The 20280-nt window shown below is 38.3% G+C and overlaps 2 protein-coding genes across 2 annotated transcripts; both read left to right on the forward strand.

Moving 5' to 3' along the window:
* The first annotated feature begins 12219 nt into the window (after nucleotides 1-12219).
* LOC104787263 (phosphoglycerate mutase-like protein 2) lies at nucleotides 12220-14413 on the forward strand. The gene is made up of 10 exons (XM_010512803.3): nucleotides 12220-12471; nucleotides 12594-12655; nucleotides 12731-12838; nucleotides 13031-13110; nucleotides 13278-13440; nucleotides 13529-13603; nucleotides 13682-13770; nucleotides 13870-13989; nucleotides 14064-14108; nucleotides 14190-14413. Exons 1-10 carry the CDS (start codon nucleotides 12345-12347, stop codon nucleotides 14278-14280), a joined length of 960 nt encoding a protein of 319 aa, XP_010511105.1. The 5' UTR covers nucleotides 12220-12344; the 3' UTR covers nucleotides 14281-14413.
* A 1800-nt stretch (nucleotides 14414-16213) lies between these two features.
* Nucleotides 16214-18385, forward strand: LOC104787262 (phosphoglycerate mutase-like protein 2). Its single transcript, XM_010512802.3, has 10 exons — nucleotides 16214-16389; nucleotides 16563-16624; nucleotides 16693-16800; nucleotides 16899-16978; nucleotides 17157-17316; nucleotides 17379-17453; nucleotides 17545-17633; nucleotides 17741-17860; nucleotides 17961-18005; nucleotides 18092-18385. Exons 2-10 carry the CDS (start codon nucleotides 16565-16567, stop codon nucleotides 18180-18182), a joined length of 828 nt encoding a protein of 275 aa, XP_010511104.1. The 5' UTR covers nucleotides 16214-16389; nucleotides 16563-16564; the 3' UTR covers nucleotides 18183-18385.
* The last annotated feature ends 1895 nt before the right edge of the window (nucleotides 18386-20280 follow it).

The following is a 20280-nucleotide window of genomic DNA, read 5'->3' on the forward strand; positions in this document are numbered from 1 at the left end:
GAACGCTAGAGGGTTGGTGGCGAAACTTTTCGATCGGGCTCCCCCGACCAGAGATCTCTCGTTTAGGCGTTGTTATTATATATATTTTTTGTTGTTGTTTGGATGAAGTGTAATGGAAACTAATCAAAACGATTTTAGTGAAGTTTAATGTCATGGCTGAGTTATAAAATTTACGGCTGAGTTATAGCTTTTACGGGAAAACGAAATATATAGTCGATTCATGTCATGACTAAGTTATCAAAGAAACAATCAAACGACTGATTTATACGACTGATTATATGGCTGAGTTATAGTTTATTACGACTGAGTTATCATGATACAGGACGAAATATATCGTCGATTCATGTGATGGCTGAGTTATAGTGTGTTATGGCTGAGTTATAGTGTGTTATGGCAGAGTTATACTACTTGACAGATGAGTTATACCACAAAATAATAATACTTTGACAGATGAGTAATACCACAAAATAATACCACAAAGTAATAATACTTTGACAGATGAGTAATAACACAATATAAACTATAGAGCACAAGTTTTCGCATTGTGCCCAACTTGCTTACATCGCGAACATGCGTGTTGCTTCCTAGGGCGTTTATTTTCAGTGGCAACTTCCAAAGATGATTTAATCCTACACTTCTTTGGTCTTCCTGGCTGGTTCACAACAATCGGAGGCAAGCACTTCTGATTATCCACAATTTCAGGAGCAGGGAATGATTCATCTGGAGGCATGATTGAACCAGCCCATCCGTTAACCAAATCGACACTCCTAAATTTCGTATCGCACATGGATATACGAGACACATCCATATGCTCTGCAGCTGCGATTGCATGGATGCATGGTATTTTCTCGTGGTCGAAACGACGGCATGTGCAACTTTTTATTTCTAAATTTACAACATGCAAAGATGATCCATATTCACTTGAACACGTACAGCATCAATCGTTTGTACCTCCATAAGTCTTGCTCCGGTGACACGGTCCTATAAGGGAGTAGAACAAAAAACAAAACGCTTTAGGCTGAGTTATGAAAACAATTATGGCTGAGATATGGTAACTGTTACGGCTGAGTTATCAATATTGACGACTGACTTATGTAAAATTACCTGTAATAGTTTCTCAACACCTCGAGTGAGCGTTGTTTGCTGCGATTTCGCATCCTCTCTCCGTTCAGAAAACCATCTGGTCATCATATCCCGTATCGATTCTAGAAGTTGAACTATGGGAAGACTTCTAGCATTTGACAGTGCATGGTTCATTGATTCTGCAATATTCGTTGTCATTAAATTGTACCTTTCACCCGGGAAATGAACACGCGCCCACATTCGGACACCAGCTCGTTGGAGGTATCCATGTAGTTCGGGATGACATGCTTCAATCTCATTGAAAGCCTCATTAAAATCAGTTAGCCTAAAACACTTTGCCGCTTTTTTCACCAGAGGGAACAAATGTTTTCCTTTGAACTTCACCAAGATGTTCTTATACAAATGGTAAGTGAAAATTCCACGTGAAGCCAACGGATACACTTGACGAATCGCTTTCCCTATTGACTGATGTCTGTCGGAGATTACCGCAAGATCCTTTTCGTCTGGAATGGCAACTTTGAGTTGTGTAAAGAACCAACGCCAAGACTCATCATTTTCAGTGTCAACAACAGCGAAAGCTAATGGGAAAATTTGAAAGTTACTATCCTGAGCTAGGGCTGTTAGAAGTGTCCCTTTGTAACTACCATGGAGAAACGTTCCGTCGACAACAACAACTTTGTGCATGAAAGCAAACCCAGCAATACTCGCACCAAAAGCAATAAAAACATATTTGAATCTATCTTCATCACCTATTTGAAGACGCGTGACTGTACCCGGATTTTCCCTTTTTAACTTGAATATGTAAGAAGGCAACTCGCTAAAACTTTCCTCAGGAGTTCCCTGATGGATCTGCCTTGCATTCAGCAGCGTTCGATATGCCTTCCAATAACCCATCTGTCGACACCAACAAATTAATAAATCAGCCATAATATATAAATAACTCAGCCGATACATTCGAATAAGTCAGCCTTAAATAATCAATAAATGAGCCGTAAAATGTAAATAATTCAGCCTATACATACCTATAACTCAGCCATTGTTATCAATAATTAACTCAGCCTATACATACCTATAACTCAACCATTATTATCAATAAGTCAGTCGAAACATAGTAATTACCTTTAGACTAAATTGCTTATTGAAAATGACTCCGACACTTTTAGGTTTAACATCCGGACCAAGATCACCAAGATAGTCCCTGTAAAGACCTGCCAGTACATCAGCTGTTGATTGACGGCATCTAGTAGAACGTTCCGTCACAGAACATGTGTGTTCCGAACGTATACACGAACATGAAAATCCGGGTCATCCCCTTGTACAGATGCACGAACTCTCCAAATACATCCTTTAACCCAACACCTAAAAACCACTTGTCTCGGATTTGAGACTGGTACATTAAAATCAAATCCATCCCTAACCGAAATAAGTTTCACGTGATTCCTGAACTGCTTTTTGCTACTGTATCGTTGTCCTACAGCAATTTTTAGCGTTGACACCTCCAACCTAATAGCCTCCGGATTCATCTTCGATCCGGCAAAGTTATCATCTCTATGAGCTTTCTTCTGAGGAGGCAGAGTAGGTGGGTCTTCCACTGTACTCTGAGGCTCGCCCAATACAGAAAACTTCTCGTCATCAGATGACTCACCATCGGAGTCGTCGAAAACATCAAATCGGGTTGAAAATTCATCGGCTTCTTCTTCGTCAGATGCTACTTCAACAGCTTCTTCTTCGTTTTCTTTGTCAACAATCTTACCATAATCAAAACAAGTGCCTTCAAATCCCCCACCGCAAACTACGGGGGTAGATTCTGCTTTCGAGTCTCTGCTTCGCCGAATCATACTTCCTCTAGCTCCACTAGTTTCTGTAGACTCTTTCACCGAAAACTCTACACAGAGACGTAGCTGATCGGTTTTCCATAGACCCAAAAAACATTGCAACTGTCGATCATTGGAGACAAAAACTGGTGGAGTATCATGCGCCATATGTTTCATTGCCCTGTTCGAGAACATGTAGCTCAGCTTTAGCTCATGTCTAAACGAGTCCAATCCGTAGTCTTCAAGAACAAACTTAACAAGCTTGTCGTATGTTGTGCCTCCATCTATCTGCACAACTATACACCCTCTCTCGTCGGAGTTAAATACATATCTCTGTGTCTTTATCCAATTACCGGACACAACTAGTACCGGCACTGGATCCATGAAATATAATGAAGAACAAGGTGGAGAAGAACAAAAGTAGAAGAACAAGGTGTGAAGAAGAAAGTGAAGAAGAAGTAGAAGAACAAGGTGAATAAGAAGGAAAAATAGTTCACTTATTAACCAGTTAAAGAACCAGAGTCAAACGACGTTTCGTATTTCCGGAGAAAAAGATGATGACATGGAATGCTGACATGGATGCTGCATCCGACGTGGCAAATCAGCCATGAAACAATACCATAACTCAGCCTAACTAAAACTCAGCCACAACACGAAAAACATTACAGTAATTAAAAAGTGAAAAAATTGCTGCCAAACTCAGCCGCTTCATGAACTGAAAATATGTAACTCAGCCGTATCGTTTGATAAGTCAGCCGTAACTGAAAAACATTCTAGTAATTAATCTTTTGCCAATAAGTCAGCCGTCAAAGGACTGACTTGTCGATAAGTCAACCTATTACGGCTGAGTTATAGTTTTTTTACCATAACTCAGCCGTAACTACATCTCATAAGTCAGCCATTTTTCATAACTCAGCCAGTCGGAAAATGGCAACTCAGCCGTGTCGTTGTGATAACTCAGTCAAAATTTTGACAACTCAACCGTGTCGTAGCGATAACTCAGCCAAAATCTTGACAACTCAACCATCAGGTGAAAACTCAGCCATTACTACAGCCGAGTTATACGCATAACTCAGCCAAATTTAATAAGTCAGCCATAACTCTTGGCTGACTTATAAGCGTAATTCAGCTAGATTTTCATAAGTCAGCCGTCCGCTCTTACTCAAATGTTTTTTTGAGTAACTCAGCCGCAAAATACCTATAATTCAGCCGCAACATACTCTGTGTCGCGTTACGGCTGAGTTATGGTACACGTCAGCGATTTCTGACGTGGCGTCTGACGTGGCAATGGCATTTTTGTAATAACGTTTTTTCCGGTAACATAAAACAGGGGCACGCTGGGTATTTTGAAAATATCCGAAACATTCTAGTAATAAAAAAGTTTTTTTGTAGATTCTGGTAATATTACCTAAAATGAGTAACATTTGAGTAATTCACCCTTAAAAGAATCACAATATGGAAAGAACAGAGGTTATTTGTGGACTCATTGGCTTTTTATTAGTAACACAAGAGGATAATCCGGGCTACGCCTGGGCTAAGATATTTGAAATTATTAATATTTTTATTTTTGTCAATAATTGTTTTTTTTTTTTTTGTTATTAAAACATCAACTTATTTTCATCAATTTGTCATTAAAAATCGATTATTCGTTGGTTGTTAGGCTACAAAATATAGAAAAGGCTAATATTATAACTTTAAGTGTACTCTCCACTATATTAATGACCAAAATTCCCTTTCACACTTTAAGGTAAGATCACATGATCGTTGATCCCATCATTAGTTAAAATTATAACTCTTACTATACTAATTGCGTTTTTGCGCTCACCATACCCTGAACATATGTAATCACTAACCACGGCCAACGTAAAACCGATATAAAACATATGTTAGTCGAGTTAGGGAATAAAGCAAGGCCTTGGAGCTGATGAAGACGCCACCAATACATTGGATAAATTCAATTATCCGTGTGAAATGTGAATCACTGAAATATACCATGGGAAAATTTAGATCCATTATGTTATTTTTAGAAAAAGTCACTGTTTTGAGACCTAGATATGAATTAATATTATTGGAGAACACTTACGTTTAAATATGGTCTCTAGTCATGGCTCTTATTCCATCGTCCACATGTTCCTCTTTAATTTAACCTATCTTACTCATGAAGCTATGAAATTTTCAAAGTTCAGTCAGAAACAAACTTGAGGATTTCTAATAATAGTATGAAGCAATTTATAAGAGATTACCTCATACTTGACAGTGATCATGTAAGTTAATCCTGCCCTCACTTTAATATCTGATTTTCTAACAACTTGAGAAGATGACAGATGACAAAGCTCGACATTGATAAGCTTGGATATATGTTTAAATAGAACGCTTCCAAATAGGGTAACAGTTAGAGAGCATAAGTAATATTATTAAATATTTGAGCATGCTTATGGTTATAGTCAACTAAATTTGACTCACATGGTCCGGTGACCACCATGTTTTGACCAATTTGTAAGGATAATATGCATAGTCAATCTCAAGTGTGTACAACTACATAGGCTATTTTGATCCAGAAGGATAAATTCTACCAACTTAAAAGAAAGAGCTAAATCAGAGAAAAATGGTACCATCAAGGGCGGATCCAGTAAGGATTAAAGGGGTCAGCTGACCCCCCTAAAATTCTAAATTTATCTTATAGCCCTTTAAGTTTTACAATATTATTTATAGTTTTTCTCTTTTAATCCCTTTAAAATTACAAATTTGTGTTATTTCCTTCAGTTTTTATCATATTTTCTACTATTTTGTGTTTTTACAATATTTTTCTCATGGTTTAGCCATATTTGCTACCTTTCGCTTTATATTTAATGACTTATTGTTATAATATGAAAAAATGTTATATTTGTTATTTCAAAATCACGTATTGTCAGCAATTTATAAGCGATTGAAAACTTAAACATAACTATCCAAATACATAAAGTTCATAAATAATTAAGAACACAATTTGTCTTTTATCATCAACTTTAGAAATTAAGAACAAAAATATTCATATCTTCTGGGGAGACATTTACCCTCTCAAAATCATGCGCATTTTAGGTACAAAATGACATTTCATATGATGTATTTGATATAATATTTTTCTTTTGATATTTTTTTAAAATTTATAATAATTAACTTTAACTGAGATGTAATATTATAGCCATAATTAACTATTATGTTGTTCACATATCCGACGAAAACACTTAGTTATAAAGCATTTTCGTATTACATCAAACGATAATTTCTCTTGGAACTTCATTTGTTTATATGTGACATTTAATAGTTTAAAATTCAAAATGAAAGAGCAAACTAATTATTTTTTTGTGAGTGATATACATAGCAATAATATAATTAATATGATACTATTGGTTGTCTTCTTGGTGAATAAATGATGTGATAAAGATAAACATACAAATAAAATTTAAGAAATCATTGTTATAATTTAAAGTATATATTTGTTATTAACTATTAATTTAGGGGCATTTACCCTTTTCTCTATGCCCATTTTTTAAAATACACTTTGTTGTTATCTATTTTCAAAAATATCTTCTTTTATGTACAAAATTGAAACAACCCGACCCCTTTTTTTTCTTTTTAATAATTAAATACAAGATATAATTAAGTATCCCATACTACTTAATTAAACAAACCAACCCACACACGGTAACCAACCAATAATAAACCAACATCCAATTACATGCACAGCGGAAACATATCAATAATACAAAACCAATACAATAACACTTCTATCCATTCTATCCAGCAACCTAACATATCTCTATCCAAGGTTCCATCCTAAACAATATAACAAAGACCAACAACACACAAACGAGACCCTAGTTCATCCTCCTCCTCATCGCCATGATTCCACGTCACATACCTGCACACCACAAACAACAATTGAGATGCGTAAGTATTATCATATATACTTAGTGAGGCCGTCCTCCCATCTACTGGGTTATACACACAAGCATATGAGACCCTCAAGTTTAAGCAAAACAAACAACACACAACAATACATCAAACCAGGGAATCAAGTCTCGACTGAGACCAGTGTCGACCGATGCCTCAAGGTGTCGATCGATGCTACAAACAATGGTGTCGACCGATGCTAAACAGTGTCGACCGATGCCACTCCAAATGGTGTCGACCGATGCTTCCTAGTGTCGATCGATGCCTCCTCTGCAGACACGATCTGCGCGAAACCGAACATCGAACTCTCCTTCCCAATCATCTCGAATCCGTCACCAACTCACCCAATTACCTCAGAAAACACTGGGAATCACAAAAGCAACGAACCCAAGCAACAAAACAACACAAACAACAAAGAAAACACACAAACAAGAGAGATCTCATGCTTAGATCAACCATGGTCAAGCACTCACCTCAAGAACAGGAAGATTGGATTGAGAAACGTGGAAAACAACACCTCCAGAAGCTCCCCCTTCGTTTCCAGCAACAGCTAACCCTCCTACAGCCTCAGATCTCTCCAAAAACCCCAAGAACAAACCCAGAAAGTCACAGAAACGTTTTCTCTCTTTTCTCTCTTTCTCTTTCTCTCAAAAGCGGCGACTACCAACAAAATAACACGACCTAGGGTCGTTTTCCCCTTTTACACACGATTTAGGGATTTTAATTGAACCAAACCGAACCAATCGACAATTAAATCAAACCCGACCAAACCGGAAAAACATGGTGTCGATCGATGCCACCAAGGGTGTCGATCGACACCCACACCAAATTTACAAAAATTGGTTCGCGGATGTTACAATTCTCCCCCACCAATAAGGATTCGTCCTCGAATCCCGCAAAACCGTCCAACTGTCAAAGACCTCCGTGCCACCGTCAACACGGCCCGCACGTCCCCGACCGGACTAAATACCGTCAGCCAAGGTTTCCCGTGCACTGTCGCAACAGCCCGCACACCTCCGACTGAACCACGAGGTCTCCCTCTAGTCAATATACTCACATCAAAGACACTATTTGCTCACAACTCAGTGCTTCCCCCGTCCGTGGTCGCAACCAACGAATCATGCCGGCTCGCTATCAGGCCAACCGCCTTAAGCTACGGCATCCAGGAAGTCACTCACACACACACTCCCCCCGCTCTCAGGTCGCAACCTTCGAGTCATACCGGCTCACTGCCAGGCCACAGCCTACAGCTACGGTATCCAGGGAGTCTCACACGCCCACTCCCCCCGCTCTCGGGTCGCTACCCTCGAGACATACCGGCTCACTGCCGAGCCACGGCTCACAGCTACGGTATCCAGGGAGTCTCACACGCCCACTCCCCCCGCTCTCGAGTCGCAACCCTCGAGACATACCGGCTCACTGCCGAGCCACGGCTCACAGCTACGGTATCCAGGGAGTCTCAAAATCCCGCTCTAAGGTCGTCACCCTAAAGCGCGCTCACGGATCGTCATCCGAAGCAAACATACCACTCCCACTCTCTGGCCACAAAGTCCATTGAGCTATCGGTATCACATGAGTTGGGCTCACACTATCCTGAGCAAATAAGTCCGATGTCAACGAGTATCTCCCGACTAGATCTACCTCAACACTTTCCATTTCTGGAAACTTCTATTTTTAGAAACTTTCCATTTATAGCAATCTTCTATTTATGGAAACTTTCCATTTATAGACTCCCGTGCTATTTCCTTTCCAGTGATTTTTCACAAATCCCAAAACCAAAGAACTCCAACTTTTATTAGAACCTCAAATGCAATAATCGTTTACAACTCCAAATCAAAATACATAATGAAAGAAAGAATACATAAGCTAAAACTAAGCGCCGGAATGGTCACCCGGTCCTCCCTTCGGCTGCGCTGCAACCTCAATCATCTGCCTCCTCTTAGGACAGAAAGGCCTGATATGCCCTTCCTCCCCGCAATGATAACACACTCGACGGTACTCCTGCGAATCACCTCCCCTCGCCCCGCTTGCCGACACGTGATCCATGCTCCCGCTCCCATAACCTCTCTGGCCACCTTGGTTCACCACTGTCGTCTCTTCCCGCTTCCTTTTACGCCTTTGCTCCAACTGCCTATCCTTGTTTGGAATGCTCTGCTCCAATGTCTCCTCTGAACGAACCGCCGGACTGACCACCACCAACTGTGACCTCAAGTCATCCTCTATCCCAGCTGCAACCTCAACCAGCTCCGCCCTCGTGGCATAGCTCCTCACTCTGCACCGTGTCCTCAAATCATCTCGCAAAGCCAGCAAGAACCTCCGCACCTGAGCCGACTCTGGCTCCCAAGCCCGGCCTGCATACCCCACAAGCCGACTGAACTCTGTATCCAGTTCCCGCACTGTACGGTCCCCCTGAGTCAAACCCAAGAACCGTGCCTCCATACGATCAAGAGCCTCCTGAGAAAAATACTTGGAGTTAAACTCCCCCACAAAATCTCCCCAAGACATACCCCGCTGCACCCTCCGTGCTGTCACCGACCTCCACCACACACGAGCATCTCCTGACAAGTAAAACACTGCCAGATCCACCCTGTACCGGTCGGGACACCTAAGCGAAAGGAAAATATCCTCCATCCGCTCTCTCCACTCATCCGCTACACTCGGATCGGTACTTCCTGAGAAATACCCGGCTCCCACATGCCGCAGCTGCTCCATCATCCGCACATACTGTGCATCCACTACCTCGGCCCCCGGCTGCACACCTGCCTGCAAACCCGCCACAGGCTGCACCACTGGACCCTGCCCACCACCCACTGGCGGCACTACTGGACCCTGCCCACCAACCACTGGCGGCACTACTGGATCCTGTCCACCAACCACTGGCGGCACAACTGCTGGAAGTCGCTGCAAAACCTGAGCTAGCAAGTCCATCAAGACATCCTCCCTGCCTGGAGCACCTCCCGCTGCAACCCCCACACCCCGGGCAACACCGTGACCGACACCGGGCCCATCCGCCCTGCCGTCACCCAAACCAGCCTGGTCTCCAGACACACTAGGATGAACCTGTGACTCCGCCACCTCCTCACTGGCCATGCTCTGGGCTACACTCACACTGGCCTCAGGAACCTGACCTCGTCCCCGACCACGACCACGACCACGCCCACGACCACGACTGCGACCCACAACACCCTCTCTAGCCATCTGCACTACCCAGAACAGAAGGCTAAGCACACAATTCAAAAACCGCACATAGAGTACACATCTTACCGTGGAATCTCATTGAAGGCTCGAAGAGGATGATACTAGGACTCCATACCGCAAACAAATTGACTAACTACTCATAATCAATTCCATCACACAACATCATGCATCAAGCAAAAAGGAAAATAATTCACCCAATTAAATTCCTAACCGCTCTAACCATCCATTTAACCATCCTAGAACCGTAAAGGCTCTGATACCAAAATGAAACAACCCGACCCCTTTTTTTTCTTTTTAATAATTAAATACAAGATATAATTAAGTATCCCATACTACTTAATTAAACAAACCAACCCACACACGGTAACCAACCAATAATAAACCAACATCCAATTACATGCACAGCGGAAACATATCAATAATACAAAACCAATACAATAACACTTCTATCCATTCTATCCAGCAACCTAACATATCTCTATCCAAGGTTCCATCCTAAACAATATAACAAAGACCAACAACACACAAACGAGACCCTAGTTCATCCTCCTCCTCATCGCCATGATTCCACGTCACATACCTGCACACCACAAACAACAATTGAGATGCGTAAGTATTATCATATATACTTAGTGAGGCCGTCCTCCCATCTACTGGGTTATACACACAAGCATATGAGACCCTCAAGTTTAAGCAAAACAAACAACACACAACAATACATCAAACCAGGGAATCAAGTCTCGACTGAGACCAGTGTCGACCGATGCCTCAAGGTGTCGATCGATGCTACAAACAATGGTGTCGACCGATGCTAAACAGTGTCGACCGATGCCACTCCAAATGGTGTCGACCGATGCTTCCTAGTGTCGATCGATGCCTCCTCTGCAGACACGATCTGCGCGACACCGAACATCGAACTCTCCTTCTCAATCATCTCGAATCCGTCACCAACTCACCCAATTACCTCAGAAAACACTGGGAATCACAAAAGCAACGAACCCAAGCAACAAAACAACACAAACAACAAAGAAAACACACAAACAAGAGAGATCTCATGCTTAGATCAACCATGGTCAAGCACTCACCTCAAGAACAGGAAGATTGGATTGAGAAACGTGGAAAACAACACCTCCAGAAGCTCCCCCTTCGTTTCCAGCAACAGCTAACCCTCCTACAGCCTCAGATCTCTCCAAAAACCCCAAGAACAAACCCAGAAAGTCACAGAAACGTTTTCTCTCTTTTCTCTCTTTCTCTTTCTCTCAAAAGCGGCGACTACCAACAAAATAACACGACCTAGGGTCGTTTTCCCCTTTTACACACGATTTAGGGATTTTAATTGAACCAAACCGAACCAATCGACAATTAAATCAAACCCGACCAAACCGGAAAAAGATGGTGTCGATCGATGCCACCAAGGGTGTCGATCGACACCCACACCAAATTTACAAAAATTGGTTCGCGGATGTTACAAAAATGATTAAATTAGTCCTTTTTTTAGTGAGAACATTTGCAATTTCATATCCAAACATAATCTATATATATATATATATATTCAACAAGATATTTGTAAAAAAAAATTTTTTTCAAAATACTTATTTTAAAAAGAATCATATATCGAGTAACTTGTGTATCACACGGGTCATAATTATATATAAATTAACATCAATATATATTCTACATCATTATATAAGTAATTTGGCTTGCAAATTTCTAGATTAGGTTAACATAATTTATTACACATAATTAGATATTAGGTGGGGATCTCCACTTAATGGAATGGTGCATTAGTCTTTGGCTTGTTGTAATATTACTAAAAGTATTTATATTCTAGAATTAAATTACGTAAATAACTAAGGATTTTTTATTTGTTGGAAACTAACGTTTTAGAAAGAGTCAATTAACAATTTCACTTTTTTTTTATCTAGCATGTAGCATTTAGGGAGAGAAACATCCAAAGCATGAAAGATACTTCCATGTAATTTTTAAAAAATAATCGTGTAATATATAAAATTAATTTATCATAATAAAATAAATTAGCTATAATTTATTAAAATAATATTTTTTAGAAAATAAAAAGTGTGTTTATGAGAAAAAATAGCAAAGGTTTTGGAAATAATATTTTAGATATAGTTATTTCATTTCTCTTTTTTTTGTCATCACATTAATTCAAGTCAAAGAGAACCACAACAAAGGTTTTTGGGACTTTTGGAATATTCCGAAGTTGTACTCGTGTAATGGACAAAAGATATAAAAGGAAAGTTAGTAAAGTAAAGAGTAATTAAAGAAAAGCAAGGAAAAGCTGGCCACGGGATCTCTATGATTCACCAATCATCAATGACCTCAAATCTTTCATTTTACATTTCCTCTGTTTCTCTTTCTCCTCTTCCTTCGATTCGTCGCCTCTCTTCTCTTCGTTGTTGCAGCTCTCCTCTTCCTTCTCACGGTAAGCCTCTCCTTGTTTCTTGAATTGGTTTTATCTTGACTTCATCATTATATAGTCAACGCTAAATTGGTTTTATGTTTCGCTGATCTGTTTTTTCTTGTCTGATGAATAAAAAATTATAGATATGGAGGCTAAACCAAGCCAAGGTCTTTACCCACTGCACCGTTGCAAGACTATACATCTGGTTTGTTTGTTCCCACAATTCTGATTAGGCTATGTTGTTGTTTCTCAAGTTTTAATTGAGCTTCTTGTGTTTTAGGTGAGGCATGCTCAAGGGATTCACAATGTAGAAGGAGAAAAGAATCATGATGCTTACTTATCTGAGGATCTCTTTGATGCTCATCTTACACCTCTTGGATGGCAACAGGTTTGTTAATTTACACATCATCGTGTAGAGTTTTTTTATCAAAACTATTTTCCAATAACTTATAGGATTATTCTTGTAGCTCTAATGATGTACACTATGAGATATGAATGATCGGTTGTTGTATGTTACAGATAGAGGATTTTGTGGTCTATTGGAAAAGGGAAGTAATGTGAATTATGTTATTGTACGTAGGTTGATAATTTGCAGAAACATGTTAAGGCAAGTGGGATTTCTAAAAGAATTGAGTTGGTTGTTGTGTCACCTCTCTTCAGGTAAATATACTAAACCCGTAAAGGTAAAGCTTACTGATATGATCTTAATGATCTTTTCATATGGTTGGATTCTTACTTGAACATACTTCACGATTTATGCATGTTCTGCTGTATAGCTTCTTTAAGGATAGCTGTATATTTAACTCAATACCTGTTTTTGTTTAAAGGACATTGCAAACTGCGGTTGGAACTTTCGGTGAGGAAGGTGACAAAAATGGCGTTGATGCAGCTCTGCTTATGGTGGCAGGTGCAGGAAACAGCAATCGTCCCGCTATAGCAAGCTTAAATTGTCCACCATTCATTGCGGTTGAATCCTGCCGTGAACATTTGGTATGTTTACTTTTCCATCTTCTGCATATAACTGACATTTTCTTGATATTAAACCATTTTCAATTTAATGTTCTTGTTTTGGTTTTAGGGTGTTCATCCTTGTGACAGAAGAAGCAATATCACCAAGTACCGTGAATTATTCCCTTCAATTGAATTTTCACTGGCAAGTACCTAATCTTTACCTCGGACCGGCCTTGGTGTTTTTTCTTTTGTTTCACAATTTCACATATTCCATATACAGATAGAAACTGATGAAGATGTCTTGTGGAAGCCTAATGTTAGAGAGGAGAACAAAGATATTGCGGCCAGAGGCGTGAAGTTCATGAACTGGTGAATATATACAGTTCTTGTTAACATCACTCTGTGTCTGATGCTTTTAATTGATAGTCTTTGGTATGATCTTTCGATTGATATATCAACTGAATTCAGGTTGAGTACAAGGAAAGAAAAAGAGATTGCGGTTGTTACTCATAGTGGGTTCTTGTATCAAACATTAAACTCATTTGGAAACGATTGTGATCCAGCCGTGAAAAACGAGATTTCTACACAGTAAGAGTTCTTCCTGATCTCTCTTTGATCATTTGCCATTTTACCTTAAAATTTGTCACTTTTGATTGTTGCAGATTTGCAAACTGTGAGCTCCGTTCGATTGTTCTCGTAGATAAATGGTAAGTTTGTGTTTATATAGCAAGTGCCCACATTTGATACATTCACAAAGTCTTATGCCTTCTTCCTTGTTTTGTTTGCAGTATGAATAGTTCGAATCCTCCAGTGACCAACTATCCCGGAAAAATGCCTGCCGGAGAAGATCTTCCTAGTGATATTGCTGCTCACAAGTAATTCATTGAGCATTTGTCCCCATTTCAATTTGATTTTTTTGTTTACCAAATGTATTGCTACAGTAAATGTAGACTTCAGATGTTGTACACTATGTGAAAAAATGATAATTTATCAAAAGTGAAATTTGAGATCATAGAAACGGGCTTAGCATTCAACATAAAACCTTGGCATCACCAAGAAAAAAAAAATTAAGAGATCACTTAAATAATAAGTATATCAATATGAAATTTATTTGTTTTTTTGAATAATTATATTAGTATTTTTTATATTGAATTTTAATTATAAATCAAGTTTAATAAATTTTTTGGTGTTTTTAAACATTTATATAATTATATATTATATTTATTATATTTTAACCTTTATTACACTCGCTGGTCAACCAGTCGTAAAACTCCCGCATACGCACTCAATTTAAAACGCTAAACCAGTCATTCAGAACGCTAAATAACGCTTGAAACTGTAACCACCCACTTCCGCAATCTCCCGCAAACGCTGCGTTTGAACCAGTTAGGCCCTAAGTCGGCACCCAAAAACTTAACATTCGTTAAACGAAACCATCCACAAAACTACCAAAACCAAGAGAAACAATATTTTTAAGCCGACCTAACGAGTATCATTCTCAATTCCTCTGCCACGAGCCACCATTTCTGCGACCATCTCAGGACTCAGGCTTTAGAGCATAAGCATAGGTAGAAACTGTATGAGTTTCTCAATACATTATTTTAATATTATTTAATACAAATTAATTTTTGTTTTAAATTAAAAACAAAATAATAAATAAAACAAAACCAATAAAATACAACTGACATTTGTGAGATGAGTTTCTAGAGATGTTTTTATGGGCTTTCATTTGAAACCCAATTATTTCTTCTCCCTCCTTTTTATTATTTTTTCTTTTTAATATTATTGAGAAACTATGTGACAAATTATGTAATAAACTTCCTCATTGACATCTGAAGATGCATCCCGAGGTTGTCGACAATTCTTTGCAAGACAATAGGCCAGTAGGATGATATCCTCAGCTTCATTTTGAATGCCTGCTAGAGCAAATGAACATGATATTTTCTTAGATGTAAAATCTTCACATTCCCAAATCCATCTAACTGGAAGTACTCAGGATTTTCTGTGTCGGGTAGAACAACATGAATGAAGCTTTCTTCTGACTCATGTACTCAGGGTTACAAGTATAGTCAGTCAATTTCTCCATTTCAAGGATTTTAATCACTTGATTCACAGATTGGTCCTTCATCTTAGATATTAGTTCCACCTACTTGATTGATATTACCTTCAATTTCTAGGAACGTAGCAGAGTACTTAGTAATGACAGATAAGCACACTTCTCGAATGTAGTCCCATATGTCCCTGATGAAATCGACCGGGTCAGCATGTATTCCATCCACATATCGTGAAATAAGAACCCTCAGGAATGCTGATCTTGGAATAACAAGAAAGGGGTGAACTGCCTCAAGTTAACATCATCTTCTGATCGCATTAGTATTATTAGAGAAAAACGAACCACATAATACAAGTTTTCAATGTGAGACACAAGTCATCTCTAATAAACAAGTCACTCAACCACTCGAATCCAACGAGACTGACTTTTAAAGTAAAAACCAAAACTTAAAAAGATAAGTAACCAAGTTAACCACCACCAAACAAAAACCTTCTTCATGTGTTAAGTCAATTGCTAAAATTTAAGATGTCGTTATATAAATTGATAGCTCACACAGGGAGCTCATTCATCATCAATCAAAATATTTAAGATTTATAATTGGAATGTTTGCAAAGATTTATATTTAATGTTTTGTCTCTTCATAGCATAATTAGTTTAAAACCAAATTAAAAAAATTAATGAGGCCTATTGTGATGTGAATGTTTTAAGCTAGCAAGTGGCATCAACTTTTATTTAGTGGTTCCAAAAGTTGGTATTCTTATTCTTGCAATAACAAGAATAAATAAAAGGAAAAGCAGAAATTATTCTTGGCCACTGATTCATTTTTAATTGTATAACTTCATCAATCAACAAACTCAATTCTTCCATATCCTCTCGGACCTCTCCTCTCCCATCTATACTCCATTGTTATAGCAATATTCCTTCACAGAATCACAGTTACTTTCTCTTACTCTTACTATACTTGAAGTTTGTTTTAAATTTTAAATTTTATTTTTAAATTAAACGATTCAGAGTTAATGCTAAATGGTTTTTTTTTTTCCTTCATCCATATGTTATATAACTAATATGTAATTTATTGATTTTTTTTTTTTTTTTGATACAAATTTAGATATGGAGGCTAAACCAAGCCAAGGCCTTTACCCACTACACCGTTGCAAAACCATACATCTGGTACATGTTGTTACCGTTATTCTGATGTGACTCTGTTTCTCAGATTCAGATTGAGCTCTTTTGTTTAGGTGAGGCATGCTCAAGGGGTTCACAATGTAGAAGGAGAGAAGAACTTTGATGCTTACTTATCTGAGGATTTCTTTGATGCACATCTTACACCTTTCGGATGGCAACAAGTAAATTAGCATTAAATTGTAGTTTAATTATGGTAGCGAAAGTATGAAATAAGAATCAGTAACGTTAATTTATAGTTTTATGCTTTTTACTATTACAGGTTGATAATCTACACAAGCATGTTAAGACGAGTGAGATATCCAATAGAATTGAGTTGGTCGTTGTGTCTCCTCTCCTAAGGTAATTTACTCCTCTCTATCACAAGCTAAATCTGTGAGGCTTATTGATATTTTCATGGATGAGACAAGTCATTAATAAACAACATGCTAACTGCTAAGCGATTTATGCATGTGTTACGTTGCCGTTTAGCTCATTTGAGAGTAGGTTTTGTATTACTCAATACTTGTTTTTTTTTTAGGACTTTGCAAACTGCCGTTGGTGCTTTTGGCGGGGAATACAAAGATGGTGTTGATGCACCTCCGCTTATGATCGCAGGTGCGGGAAACAGCGATCGTCATGCTATTGGGAGCTTAAATTGTCCACCGTTCATTGCAGTTGAATCTTGCAGAGAGTATTTGGTATGGTTACTTACATTTTGCATTTTCAGTTTCTTGAGATTAAAACTTTGTTATGGTTGCAGGGTGTTCATCCTTGTGACAGAAGAAGCAATATCACCAAGTACCGGGAGTTATTTCCTGCCGTTGATTTTTCATTGGCGAGTACCTAGTTTGTCAAAACTCGAATCTTCTTTCTTTTGGATCGGACGTGGTCATTTTTCTTATGTTTCCACATTTTTGCATATACAGATAGAAACAGAAGAAGATGTTTTGTGGAAGCCTAAAATCAGAGAGGAGAACCAAGAACTTGCGGCCAGAGGCATGAGGTTCATGAACTGGTGAATATCTTCAATTCTTGTTAACATATGTTTTGTGCTGAATGTTTTATTTTGACATAAAGAGTTTTTAAATTCAAGATAATTTTGGCATGATTTTCTGAATTCAGGTTGAGTACAAGAAAAGAAAAGGAGATCGCGGTTGTTACTCATAGCGGGTTCTTGCAACAAACATTAAATTTATTTGGAAATGATTGTGATCCAACCGTGAAAAACGAGATTTCAGCTCAGTAATACTACTCTTTTTGTTTTACTTTGTTTCTACAACTGCGTATGAACATTTGGTATAATTTGTGTTTTCAATAACTCAATTTCTTCTAATTGTTGTAGTTATGCCAATTGTGAGATCCGTTCAGTTGTTCTGGTGGATAAATGGTAAGTTTGTTCAATCATCAAGCATTCATATATTTGATACATTTCACACATGCATGTGAGTCTTATTATTTGTTGTTGAAATGAAGCATGGACGGTTCGGATTCGCCAGTGACCAATTATCCCGGAAAAATACCTTCCGGAGAAGATCTTCCTAATGATATTGCTGATGAAAAGTAGTTGGAGAGGCAAAAGTGATGAGAGTTATGTTAAACCTTATCTGAATCTCCGAATTATTTATGCTATTAAAAATATATAAACTTACAAAGTTGGTTGCTTTTGATACTTAGTCGGAAATTTCTTTTCGGATTTAAAGATTGGGTTTATACGACCATGGATTTTTTGTATAATATGAACTAAACAAAATACATCAATTTATCATACATCGACCGTACGTACGCTAGCTTACATAAAACTGAAAAGCTACAACAACCACAAAGGAAGTCAAACAAAATTTATTACCGTTAAGTGGTTAATGAAGTCGAATTAATATAAAAGCACACAAACACACATGAATCGATTAAAAATTTGTATATGGTACTTGCAATAAATATAGTAGAACTTTAAAGTGTGATATTTTGATATATTGTTTCAGGTAATTTGGTCAGACTTATAACTTGATGACTTAATTTTCGGATATAAACTTGGAGTCAACCTAGGTTTTTTCGCATGCGAGTAGAGGCTTGGCCATGAACAAGTTGCTCGGAAATATCCACAGTGCATGCAAAGAGATTTAAAAGAATTGATTTGATCATTATATAAGGCCCGCTCAAGTTATTTCAGACCTTATGCCAAAATTATTATTATTTTTTAATTTAGAGATCTTATTTGTAGGTTTCAGAAATTTGGGGTTTTTTTATTCAAAATATCAAACAATAAGAACCCGATAACCTTATTACTTTTTTTTCTTTCAAAAGTAATGTGACCCATGCAAAAGCATCTCTCGCACCTTCCCGTAGTCGGGTCTGATCTATGTCATAGATCAACAAAGTGAATTTATATTTTTGGTAACCCATCCCAGAAGAACTCTAATGTCAAGTGTACTTAAGCAATTTTATGATGGGTGACCTTCAGAGAAGTGATTGTCAAAACCGTGTAAGTAGGAGTAAGCATTCGGTTATCCGTTCGGGTTGGGTATTTTGGATTTTTAGGTTTAAAAACCATTCATGTATTTTTAAATTTTGTGTCGGATTTAGATAAACATCCATCGGGTTTGGGTAGTTTTGGGTTATACCCAAAACCTCGAAATATATTTTGTAAGAATAAATCACGAATAAGAATGAAAAGAATGAATGAGTATTCGAGAAAAGAGATAGGAGATTAGAGAGAGTATAGAGAGACGGCGAGATGTAGAATGGGAGAAGGAGAGTTTCTCATTCCTTAACAAATATTGACCTAGTTACATTCTATTTATATGGATACAAGAAGATCAAAATAATGAAACTTCTTATACTATACAAAACGACATATATATGACATATAGACTAAGGATTGGTGTGTTCATCTTAATACTCCTCCTCAATCTTAACCGTGTGAGTAACAGTTGAGCTTGGAACTATGAACACCCACCTCATTAAAAATCTTAGTGAATAAAACCCATTTGGGACAAAAACACACTAAAGAAAAAAGAGTATGGGGTCAGTAGTTTAGGGTCTTTGCTTGTGGCCTAGTTAGGTCCATGAGCCCGAGTTTGAAGTGTATATACTCACAAACTTTCGAACTTGCTGCTTTAGTGAAGATGTCTACCAATTGTTCAGAACTCTCGGTGTGGCATGGTAAGATCACTCCAAGTTGAACTTGCTCCCTGACTTTATGACAGTCCACCTCTATGTGTTTGGTCCTTTCATGAAAAACTGAGTTGGATGCAATGTGAATGGCAGCTTCATTATCACAGTGCATTGTGATCGGTTTTGAAGTGTTGACGCTTAGGTCCTTCAAGAGAGCTTTGAGCCACATTAGTTCGGTTGTGAGCTTCCTCATTGCCCTGTATTCTGATTCAGCACTTGAGAGAGATACCACATTTTGCTTGCTACTCTTCCAAGTGACAAGGTTTCCTCCCACAAATGTACAATAACGTGTTGTTGAGCGTCTATCTTCATGATCTCCAGCATAATCTGCATCACAGTATCCTACAAGCTCCATATTTTTATTACATCCCATCCAAATGCCTTGTCTAGGAGCTCCTTTGGGATACTTGAGTATGCTGCTCACCATCTCCCAATGATGTACTGTTGGCTTTTTCATATGTTGGCTTACCTAGTTCACAACAAAGCATATA

This window comes from Camelina sativa, chromosome 5 (assembly GCF_030686135.1).
Source record: "Camelina sativa cultivar CO46 ecotype springtype chromosome 5, ASM3068613v1".
Taxonomy (NCBI): domain Eukaryota; kingdom Viridiplantae; phylum Streptophyta; class Magnoliopsida; order Brassicales; family Brassicaceae; genus Camelina; species Camelina sativa.

What these genes read in the sequence shown, in the direction of transcription:
- LOC104787263 (XM_010512803.3), top strand. Translation starts at nt 12,345, where the DNA reads ATGATTCACCAATCATCAATGACCTCAAATCTTTCATTTTACATTTCC. An exon ending in GGCGTGAAGTTCATGAACTG is followed by an intron (nt 13,771 to 13,869) that starts GTGAATATATAC and finishes AACTGAATTCAG; the next exon opens with GTTGAGTACAAGGAAAGAAA. An exon ending in ATTGTTCTCGTAGATAAATG is followed by an intron (nt 14,109 to 14,189) that starts GTAAGTTTGTGT and finishes TTTTGTTTGCAG; the next exon opens with TATGAATAGTTCGAATCCTC.
- LOC104787262 (XM_010512802.3), top strand. Translation starts at nt 16,565, where the DNA reads ATGGAGGCTAAACCAAGCCAAGGCCTTTACCCACTACACCGTTGCAAA. An exon ending in CACCTTTCGGATGGCAACAA is followed by an intron (nt 16,801 to 16,898) that starts GTAAATTAGCAT and finishes TTACTATTACAG; the next exon opens with GTTGATAATCTACACAAGCA. An exon ending in GTTGTTCTGGTGGATAAATG is followed by an intron (nt 18,006 to 18,091) that starts GTAAGTTTGTTC and finishes GTTGAAATGAAG; the next exon opens with CATGGACGGTTCGGATTCGC.